Below are 11,493 nucleotides of genomic sequence, written 5' to 3'. Positions count from 1 at the left end.
AGAATTGCCCCAAAAATTTATTTTATTATTTATTTATTTTATTTATTTATTTGTATTTATATATCTAGGATATTAAGGTCGTATTTTTAACTATTAAATGAAACATTTTGGTTATTTTCCTCCTTATGGTCTATTTTTGTGATAAAAACTTGAAAATTGTTTATTTAGGAGAATTGCTCTAAATAATTTAATTCTATTTTATAGTTATATAATTTTTATTATTAAAACAATTCTTCAAAATTTATGCAGTTTGTTTTTTAAAAAATTGTAAATTTCTAATTCCAATACCATTAGTTTCTTTTTAATATCCACAAACTTTAGATACAACAAAATTTTCTCTTAATTTTATAGAATTTAATTTAATATATTTTAACCAAAAAGATAAAAATCTTTCCAAGATTATAATTTTAAATGTATATAATATATATTATTAAATATAATTTTTTTAAAAAAATATATTTTATATTAAATTTTACTTATAATTAAATTAAAATTAAATATTGTAAGTAAAGAATAAAATATAAAATATAAAATTAACAAAATTTTATTTTAAGTATAATTTAAATTTTAAAAATTTTTATTTCTGCAGATGATACAGGAAAACACATAGTTAGTATAAATGTGAATGGGCATATTGCTCTCCTATCTGATTTTTGCATTGTTTTGTTGCTGTGTGGGTGATCACTAATTGACGGAATGAATCATGATTTTGTTAACTAAGATTTTAGCACAAGTTCCTTAAAAATGAGCTTTAAAGTTGAGAGGCAAAACCCACAACAGAAGCTCTGACAACACTTGACACTATTGTATTCTTAGTAAAATTTTAGTATTTTTATTAACTTTCAGTAGTACTTTGAATAAATATAACATATGATTAAATGTCTTTTTTCAAATAATGATCTTGGACAGTATAGACGAAAATAAGGAAAACAAAATCTTTGACATAAACCAGAGCATCTCTTTGTTGAGACCTAAAGAGTAGAAACTCAGGGCTCATTTGAGCCATAAGTATCTATGGAAAATACTTCTAAACTATAACAATTTTCTTTTGAACAACTAAACTATCACAATTAAGAATAGGTTTTTCATATCGGGAAAACTATATAATAAGCAATTCCACGCAGTGGCGGAGGCAAGGCTTTAGGGAGGGGGGGGGGGGGGGGGGGGTCAGTTGACACCCCTATGAAATTTCATTACAAAAACAATTTACATGTATTGTCTATTAAATAACTAGTTAAATGTTATCAAATCAGTGTATTGACCCCCGTAAAATATTTACTCAAAACTAACTTGACCTATGATTTAATTATAGTGACCCCCTTGAACTTTGCTGCTGGCTCCGCCACCGATTCCACGCATTCAACTATAAAAGTCTCACTATTTCTCTTTCTTTTTATTTTTTTCCACGAACAAAAAAGAAATATTGAACGAAAAGGTATTGCTCAGATTATTCTCAAGTAAGCGGATTTGTATACCTTTTGGTTCTTTACAAAAACAAAATGTTCATCTCCTCTTATTACATTTTCTTATCTAAGAAAGTTATAATTTGCATCCCACACGGCTTTATCACCTTCTCCACACATCACATGAACGGTCCACATTCTATCGACAGATTTGCATATCCCACTGCACTTCCTGTCAAAAGACGCCACACACACTTCTCCAGCCTCTGCCTTCATTTCACAATCTTTGGAAAATGAGAAAGAAAAAGAGAGTAACCACATGAGATAAAACTCAAATCATTCTTTACCAACTTCTGAAGCATAGTAAATAATATATATAGTTTTACAACAAAAAAAAAAGAGTAAATGATATATATATATATATAGTTATTTTTTTACCTCGATGTGTACCACAACAGAAATTACGATCATCGATATGCTCAACCTCAAGACCAATTAACCATGACCCGAGTGTCACATCTTCATTTGCATACTTGTGTAAAATTGGCCTGCAAAGTTAAACATCAAATGTTATATTTGCTTGGATAATAATCATTTCCTTGGGAGAACATATTTTTCGTCATTGATAAATCATGAACACTTAGTTAATTACTTACTGGTTGTTAGATATGTATGTGGCAAGATCCTTTGAGATGGCATAGATTTGTCCTGTAGCATGTCGAAAATATTCATTACCTTCCTCTCCAAATTTCCAAAACTCTGGTTCACGATACTTGGCCGTCCTAAACGTTATGATAAATACATAAAAATCTGCTTTAAAATCTAAATAGATGGCATCGAAAAAATTTAAGAGATAACAATAACACAATGAGATTTTTACTTTTGAGTAAGAACAGGTCCGGATTTCATACATCCAATGTAGACCATCGGCTTATGATGGTGCATACCTAATGTAGAAGCAAGCATACCTAACAAAGGCAAAGACGTGAGCAAAAAGATACTTAACAGTTTAATTCTATGAGAAGAGAAAGAAAAATAGAAGCAGAGTTTGATACCAAGATTGACATGAACGTCATCATCAATCTTGACGTAAAACTCAGCATCCCACGTTCTAACTGCACTGGAGAAGAAGCTTTTTGTTTTCGCAGACAGATTATAATATCCTTCCACATGATCCTGCACAACAAAAAAATATCACGAAAACAGTAAAATGATCCTAGAAAATATAAAGTGTTCAATTAATCTCACCAGCCTAAAGAAATCTTTGTATTGAGCATCTTCTGAATCAATTTCCTTATCCAATATACTATGTGGTGTCGGACTGCCAACAAATTTTTTTATACACACTCAAGTAATTAAGAATCTCAATCTCATAAAAATAAACAAAACCATTAGACTATATTGTATTCCATTACTATTATATGAATTAACCTGTGTCCAATCATGAATTTGACGACAATTCCTTTATCTTTTTCCAATTTCTCAAGCTTTTCCCCTGTCATATATATAAAGATGACCAAGATTTAGAGACAATGAAGTATGAAAGGAACAATATTTGGAGGGACATCAAACAATAACCCTGAGGCATCCAAGTCTCTCTAAGAGATTCACGACGTTTTCTACTGCTAAATGCAGTGTTGATACCAATCACCATGAAAACTTTCTTCCTTTGGTTTCCTTCTGTCGAAGTATTTGTTGTTGAGACATCAACAATCGGTTGAGAGCTCTGTTTAACAGAGAGCTGCTTCTGAAGCATAGACACTGACTTATCCAATGATCTGTGGCTATAAGATATATGATCATCAAAATACTATTGTATTCTTTAACATGCAAGTGTGTGATTAAACAAAAATTTATAATTCTATTTTTATTAGGACACTTACTCTATTGCTTTATGGGTTCTCAGAACGTTCTCAATTACATGTTTTTCTTGTGATTTTTTCTGCATTTGGTGAAAGTTAAAAAATAAAAAATACGAGCTTTTAAAAACCAAAATAACATTTAGAACAATTCGTATAATGAAGAGATTTAAGATTGACAATAAGAATAAGTTTTTTAAAAGAATACTTTCTCATGATCATGCAATTTCGTAATTACGTTAACTTCCTGATCACGGCGGTGCTGTAAAATGAACTGGCTACCGGAATCCGACAAACGCAATCTGAAAAATACAGGATAAAACAAAAACTATTAAGACGAATATCAAAATCAAGAAGACATGGTTTTTTAGTTTACCAAAAAAAAAAAAGAAGACATGGTTTTATAACGGTAAAGATTAATAAAAACTCAAAAACTAAGAAACCTGGAGGTGAAAATTGCACCGAGGAAAAAGCAGGAAATGCAGAGAAGTGAAACCCATGTCAGTGATAGTCTCTTTAACACGTTGGGCTTCATTGGTGTGAAGAGACAAGAAAATGTGACAGAAATGAGAGGATTATAATAAAACTTCTTATAACATTAACGGTAAGGCAAGTTAATAGACTCAGTAAAAATTGAAGTAACAAAAATTTATTTATTGCAACTTTGACTATTTAATTCAAACAATCTAATATGTTAAGTGATTTACCTCTAGTTATAATCAATAAAATGTTCAAAGAAATGAAAATTTGACCACCAATAAACAAAGAAAAATAAGTTAATAAAGTTAAATAGTCTGATGAATTATATATTATATGACTTGTTTAGACATAGAAATAAGATCATTGGTGAAAATAATCATTTATTGATTGATAGTTAATGTGAAATATTGGAAACTTACCAAAATAACCAAAATTAATACTGTCTATTCTATGAACTTGCAAACAAATAAATGTTTGATTTTTTTCCATTGTCAACCATAAATGTTTGATAAACAACTAGAATTCTGTGGTTGACCAGCTCTAGCCATGCAAAGCGGGAAATATTTTAGTGCAAAAAATAAAAAAACACAAAGCAAGTGGTGGTAATCTAATAGTAATTTTTGGTGTTTGGTGTTCTATTCACAGTCATGGATTTGATTTTAGTTAGTAACTAAATTATTATTACTTAGTCTGTTTGGGCTTGGGTTTCGGCCCAATTGGTTAACATGGTGAGTAACATATGATCGGTCTATCCATGACATTAGTCGGAAGGTATTCCAAATTCGGGTCAAACAGTGTGGTAGACAGTTCACTCTGTAACACTAAACGCTGACCGGATCAGCCGACAGAGTATATACAAAATATATGTATAACACAATTGTAGTTTGAAAAGCATTACGAGAAACATCTTTGTGTCGTAACCTGAACGCTGGAATCTTAAGAGGCTGCAACGCGTTGTCGAATGTATTGGCAAAACTATTAGAGCACGTTTATCGGTAGGTTTTTAACACAAGTTCTCAAAATAAAAAATAAATAAAATAATGAAAAGTTATGAAAGAGAAATGAAAAAGGTTCTAAAACAACAACTTTTAAAATACGGTTTCAAAACCTACTCACATATATGTCATTGGTTTTACTAGCAACTCTTATCAGTTCTAACCGATATTCATGTTCTTAGAACCTACAACAACCTATGGATGTTAGTGATAGCAATAAACAGTAACTACTTCAAGGAAATAAAAAAAGTTTGCTCAATCGGTCCCAGTATCCAGGGAACATAAGTCCAGCAGGCAGTTGATGAACAATCTAAAATATGATCTTGGATTGAATGATGTCTTTTTATCTCATGCGTCCTTCTGAATAGATCTTTCAGTAACAACCATGGTTTACAACCAGTAATCATTATCAGACCCACGCAATTTTCTCCACCATTAGTAATGTGAAAGTTTTATATTATTTCCAAGAAAGTAAAACGGTATCATGATGGAGTCTGAGCTTGCTGAGGAGATTGCACAGCTCCAGGATGGATTTCTTCTGAAATATACAGTGTGCAACATAGAGTTCTTAAGAGCATTACTTCATTTTTTTTCTTCAAAATAGAGTTTTAAATAAGAAATACTCTAATCCTTTATATATTAAAATACAAGTCACTCGACCAATAATATATTGTTACATAATTTACTAAATATTTTTTTAAAAAAAATAAAAGAAACAAAAATGTAGAAAGCTGACCGAACATGTCACTTTAAATATTTATGTGACAAGTCAAATTTTTTTTTTCTGGCCACTTCGCTTGCGGTGTTTTTTTTCATACCATGATCATCTTTACCAGCAATCTCTAGACAAACTACATATGTTCTATTATTTATATTTGTGAGGTTATTTTTATAACTGCATATTGTTACAAAAAAAACACATTTTTTCTCCTTTTCTAATCCACAAACCTGATGTGGACATGCAATGCTTCTTCTCCAAGATTGATTTTTATTCATATCATTTTTAATTTTGTTTTTTCTTAATATCTTTAAATCTCACTCTTTTTTCTACTTTTATGATGGTCTTATTTATCAAACCGCATTCAGTCATGTGCAAAGTTTTCTTCAAAATATTACAGATTATACTTCTTTTCCAAAACAATAATCTGAGATGGAGAAGGCAAGATGTATAAATCAAAGTTTTTCTTCAAAAAGTTTTTATTTTATTTTTGTTAGCTTCCATGCTTAAAGAAATTGTATCTCATAGCTAATATATAAGGATTGATTGAAGATTTTGAAAGAGCAGATAATCTAACACTACCCAACATAATTGGATTTACAGGCAAAATATTTTATTTTACTAACCTTTTTATCATAAAAATATAATATCAAACTTTTGTGACTTATGTTGGATGCTACCTAGATAGCAAATATATATTTTTGGTTTATTTACCAATTAAAAATTATGTATAATAAATAGAGAAATTAGAATCAAATTGTTTTTACATCGATTACAAGTCTATATATTTTTTAAACCAATACTATTTTAACAATAAATTAATCATTTTCGTTTCTGGACGAAGTACATGTAAAATATGGTAATATATATTTTGCTTGTCCATTATTCTATTTTTCACTCCAAAATTGAACAGAATTGAAAAAACCACACTCATTAGAGAATTACTCTATTTTAAAAACAAATATATGAAATTTTTCATTGGAAATGCTCTGAACACAACACCAAAATTAAAAGGCCTCCCAAGATTTTGACACCGTGGAAGCTATAAGAACTTAAAAGATCAAAATCACCAGAAGAATACGGAAAAAGAATGCAACAAAATCTCACATCATATAACCGCTCCTCTGTTCTGGATTCGATTCGCCTGACAGCTGGAGTTCCAATGCCACCTAGTTTTCCTCGGTATTATTTTGATTACTGAATTCTCGGTTCCAACATCGGTTTGATGAAAGGCAAACTTTTATGTACCCATCAATCCAACCAAGTTTTGCTTCTCTATTCATATCATTTTTGGGCTAAATAACCATTTAATTTGTTGTCGCATTGAGAAAAAAGAGACGATATCATTATAAAAGTCGAAATAAAATGCTAACAAATAAAAAACTGCCACCAAAAGTAAATGATACATCCATCTAACACCATTGCAAATCCCTTTACTCTCTCTCTCTCTCTCTTTCTCTCTCTCTCTACCTTCTCACCGGATGCCTTCTCCTGCGATCCAAAGGTAGTGTGAGTGTTTTATCATCTTTTTATTCTAGTTTGTACCAGATCATCTAATACTTGTCTTGTATACCAGAGAAACAATTAATTTGTTACCTCTTTGATCGCATTCCATCTTCTTTGTAGTTCATCACTCCACTTGGTTCCCCAAACATCTCATTATGCCCTCTGCTGCCAATATCCCCCTGCCAACAATGTAAGTAAGACTACATTGACCACCACCCTTCCCAATCAGACAGAAAAGCTAACCAGACTCCAACTTTATGTAAACCAGAGTCTAACTAAACCATAATTAGTTACATTATAAATTTAGTAGGGAATAGTGAAAGCCCTTAGGCCACCGAAGCCTATCACTGACCTTCATAGACAGAGACTTCTTCAATTCTTCAACTCCTTCTTCTGCTTCCTTACGATGCTTCTTGTCCATCTCACTCATATTGTCAGCCCATTTAATCTTGTCTTGAATTGAAACGAGAAGATTTTCTGATGTGTTCAACCTACACATAAATAGAAATGATAAGTCATATAATTTCTAACATCATTGTGTGTGTCCTTATAAATAGAAACCCTGGCAACCAAGGGAAGAAGAGAGGAAGTACCAGTCTGACAAGGTGTGTAACATATTCCCAAGTTGTCCAGGCCTTAGATCCCTACCAGCTGCAAAAGGAACCTGCAAGATATATGACACTCAAGAGGCATCCAAACAAAAAAAAAGCAAACCTCGAAGATAGACAACACACCTCGAAGCATCGTTTCAACTGATCCAGTTTTCCTCTAACTATACCCTGGAAGATTGTATAGCAAACTCAGTATCACTAACATGCTTGTGAACTGGAAAAAGAAGAGATGTTTGCTTATTAGAGCACTCACCGCGTACATACAGTCATTGATAAGAAAGTCCTCGAGTTCACGAACATTGGTGACATCTAACTCGACCATCAGTGTATCATAAGGCAGCACCTTGTTTGACTCGGCAAGGGTAAGCACAGTGAGCTGTTTAAGCTTCAGAATCTGGTCAGGAGACAGCTTAGGGATACGGCTAGCGTTACCTAAGGGTATCCGTTGATAAAACAAAAAAAAAAGTAAGAAAGTGTGGCACTGGCACAGATGTATTGAAAACATTCTAAAGGTTGGTTACTACATTTGTAGTCACCCCAGGTGCCATGTGCAAACAACCGTAGAACATCCAGGTACACCGAATCTGAGGTTCCTTCAAGCTGCAATGCAACATTAGGATTGGTTTTGATTACTTTCCAACACAACGAATAGAGAAGCACCAAATCGGAATAAACAAACAAACACATATTCTTGAAGCAAGCATTAGAAACCCTAGATCGTCAATTATTAGGTCACAGTCAAACCTGGGAAACATTGGGGAGAGCCAAAATCTCGGAAAAGGCGAAAAGCGAAGGATGCGATGTGGCATCGATGATGATAGGCACGAGGGACTCGCCGTTGCAGGTAGATGCTCGGCGAACGAGCTGATCGATGATCTCCGCCTGCTTCTGCTCCATATCCATCGCTCTCGCACCACGGTTATTCGACTTCCTGTGCTAGGGTTTTGGACACCACTAATATGCTCCGATAGATCGAGAATCGAACACAACCTCTGCTCCGATTCTTATATAACAATTTGAAAAAAGTTAATTTTCCTTTCCAACTTACTGGGCCTAGGCCCAAAACATATATCATCTCTTAGAAACATTACAACACGTTTCATTATTTCGTAGGTCCAATTAAATATATATTATATTTTTCATTAAATTAATCATAAAATTAATTAAAGTATACAGTTATTATTTTATTTTCTTTCCTTAAATAAAAACTCCAGAATTGTCAAATATGACTAATATATATATATGACAACTAATAATTCTAATAATAAAGATTTGATAACAATTTATATTTCACCCATCGTTTTTGTTTCATTTTATATAATTAAAATAAATTAAACAATCAAATTAACTATATAATTAAAATATAGTTTTTCGAATTTTAAAAAACGACAAAATTACTAAAAATGTTAAAATTATTATGTTAAAAATTAATGATCAATGGTTTAACATTCCCTATATATTAATAGAAGAACATTTAAAAAGTTTAGAATATGTAGTTTGTACTAATTAAAAAGTGTCATTCTGAGTTGTCACGTAATTGGAATGTTAATTTGTTTACGTGATGGCTTGAAAATCAATCGAGAATTTTATTAGTCCAAAATTAAATTGTTAGGGAATGTTATATTATATAGTATGTACATTATGGACCATTCATTTAACAAATTGAAATTTATTATATATTATTTCTTTAAATAAAACCTACGGAATTATCTAATGTGATTATGATATATATAGCAATTAATGATTTTAAATAATGAAAATTTGCTAATAATCTGTATATTTTCTATCATTTTTGTTTAATTCTTTATTATTAAAATAAATTACACAATTACATTAATCATATATTAAAAATTTAGATTTTTTTGTATATGTTGAATTTTTCAAAACGAGTATAAATTACTAAAACTGTTAAAAGTCTCACATAAACTTTTGTGATCAATGTTTAAATTTTTTTCTATAATAAGATACAAAGATAATAAAATCATAGAAATAAATAATTTTATTTTAATAGGTGTTTATGTTAATATATATATATATATATATATATATATACTTCATATAGTTTAAATTTAATTATATATTATATACAATAGATAAGATTGATTGTTTTGATTTATTTATCCTAAAATGATTGCGAATAAACAAGAATGATCATTAGATTTATATGTGCAAGCCAATTTATTAAATAATAGTAACTGATTTCTTAGTTATTTAATATATTATTATTTTATTATTTCATAATATGCAGAAAAATATAAAATAAGTAATAAATATAAAATATTTATTCTGCACAAGGCGCAGATATTAACCTAAGTATGTATCTGTTAAATAATTTTGAATCTTAAACATTTTCTAAATTTTAGGCCAAAATAAAAGAAAAAAATGAGAATAAACTAAAATATCAATATTTATATTGAGCAATCACCAAAATGACACAAAAAAGAGAAAAATATCGAAGATAAATAGGATTGGCACGTGAACGTAAACTTCTCATAACCATAATTAACTTTTAAATTGCTAAATCATGATACAAAACCGAGCTGACATAGTTTCATTGTAACCAAATAGCAGGCATGAGGTTTTTCGGCATAAACGTTAGGTTTTTATGAGATAAATAATTTTTTGACCTAAAATATTTTTTAAAGTGTGATTATTTCATTAGTAAACAAATTATGTAATTAACAAAAACGTGTTATACAATTTTTTTAAGGACCAAAAATATTAATTCGGTCAATAATATAAATTTTATTTTTCATACGATAATTTTTAAATTTTAGTTTTTGGCCCTTAAATTTTTTAAGGGCCAAATTTTTTTATATAAATTTACGTTGCGCATGTCTTATCCTACTATGATATTAAAAGCTTTTAATATCGGATGGTCCGGGGCCGACGCACACAGACTACGCCCAAGTTAAGGGGTAGAAAGGTTTTTTTATATATATACAACTAGTATTATGGCCCATGCAAAAAAAATAATGTCTTAATGGTATTTCAATTTGAATGGAAAATGAACAAAAACATTTGGATGACTGAATCAAATTTTGATTTCGTTTTGACCCTTTCCAAATTATAGCAAAGAAAAACTAAAAATAAAAAGCGGTGAATATACAAAGAAACTTAGATATCAAAAACTGCTTGAACGGATTAGTATTAGAGATTAGATGGATTAACCTTTAATTTAGAGATAGAACCATACGTGAGAACCTGAGAATAATCTATTGATGGATACTCATTCTAAAACTTTTATGCTTTGTCTGTACATTTTGGAAGAAAAACAATTGATATAAATATATTAATCAATATTCAAAAGAATAGAGTAATAAAGAAAGCAATACAGTGTTAATAAAAAATGTAATAAACAATACTTACATTAGGGATGATTGGTTGAACCGTAGACGTAGAAATGTAGATGTAGGATTTAGGCTGTAGTTTTTATTGTTGTAGCTTTATATTTTTTTTGTGTAAAAAAATACTATAGTTTCTAAAGCATTTTAGGAGTTGCTTTAATAAAAAAAAGTAAAACATGAACCAAAAAAAAAATATATATGCTGTTAGGAAGGCTTTTACTTTATAATTAAGTCTACATCATGATTGGTTAGGATTAATGATTTAAAAATAAATAAACCTAAAGTCTTAAGTTAAAGTCCAACCAATCGATCACCGTTAACTTTGATGTCTCTATAAAGTTATCACTATCATCTATAGAAAAAACCCAGAAAATATAAGACATTTTTATTATTTCTGCGCAATATAAAAACTAACGTGTTTTTGTTTGTTGTTTCTAAAAGTAAAAATTGGTGGTTATTTATTTAGTTAGAAAGTGGGAAATGAAAACTGTTATGGGAGTAGTGGAAATAATATTTAGTTATAATAATTCTTTTTAAACAACTGCTTTTAAAATAAATAAAAAATTGAAAAAAA

General features: G+C 30.0%; 2 protein-coding genes across 4 annotated transcripts; both read right to left on the bottom strand.

Moving 5' to 3' along the window:
• Window positions 1-1,450: 1,450 nt before the first annotated feature.
• LOC106425637 (probable beta-1,3-galactosyltransferase 5) lies at window positions 1,451-6,539 on the bottom strand. 2 transcript variants are annotated; one of them, XM_048762742.1, is made up of 11 exons: window positions 3,706-6,539; window positions 3,471-3,564; window positions 3,287-3,345; window positions 2,982-3,187; window positions 2,835-2,898; window positions 2,652-2,724; window positions 2,459-2,579; window positions 2,284-2,371; window positions 2,060-2,185; window positions 1,842-1,951; window positions 1,451-1,687 (listed from the first exon to the last, which is right to left on the bottom strand). In XM_048762742.1, exons 1-11 carry the CDS (start codon window positions 3,795-3,797, stop codon window positions 1,527-1,529), a joined length of 1,194 nt encoding a protein of 397 aa, XP_048618699.1. In that variant the 5' UTR covers window positions 3,798-6,539; the 3' UTR covers window positions 1,451-1,526. The 2 variants fall into 2 exon arrangements, with proteins under 2 accessions (XP_048618699.1, XP_048618698.1); XM_048762741.1 differs by having other exon boundaries at window positions 3,501-3,564.
• A 216-nt stretch (window positions 6,540-6,755) lies between these two features.
• On the bottom strand, window positions 6,756-8,575 carry LOC106425616 (COP9 signalosome complex subunit 7). Of its 2 annotated transcripts, none has more exons than XR_001285170.3 (8): window positions 8,317-8,575; window positions 8,097-8,172; window positions 7,826-8,004; window positions 7,696-7,740; window positions 7,555-7,625; window positions 7,314-7,452; window positions 7,052-7,123; window positions 6,756-6,946 (listed from the first exon to the last, which is right to left on the bottom strand). XR_001285170.3 is itself a non-coding variant. In XM_013866336.3 (8 exons), exons 1-8 carry the CDS (start codon window positions 8,473-8,475, stop codon window positions 6,922-6,924), a joined length of 783 nt encoding a protein of 260 aa, XP_013721790.1. In that variant the 5' UTR covers window positions 8,476-8,575; the 3' UTR covers window positions 6,756-6,921. The 2 variants fall into 2 exon arrangements, 1 of the variants encoding a protein (XP_013721790.1); XM_013866336.3 differs by having other exon boundaries at window positions 7,052-7,140.
• Window positions 8,576-11,493: the final 2,918 nt, after the last annotated feature.

Source organism: Brassica napus, chromosome C7 (assembly GCF_020379485.1).
Source record: "Brassica napus cultivar Da-Ae chromosome C7, Da-Ae, whole genome shotgun sequence".
NCBI classification, from domain to species: domain Eukaryota; kingdom Viridiplantae; phylum Streptophyta; class Magnoliopsida; order Brassicales; family Brassicaceae; genus Brassica; species Brassica napus.
Note: the sequence above shows the minus strand (reverse complement) of the source record. Positions and strands in the feature narration are given on the sequence as shown.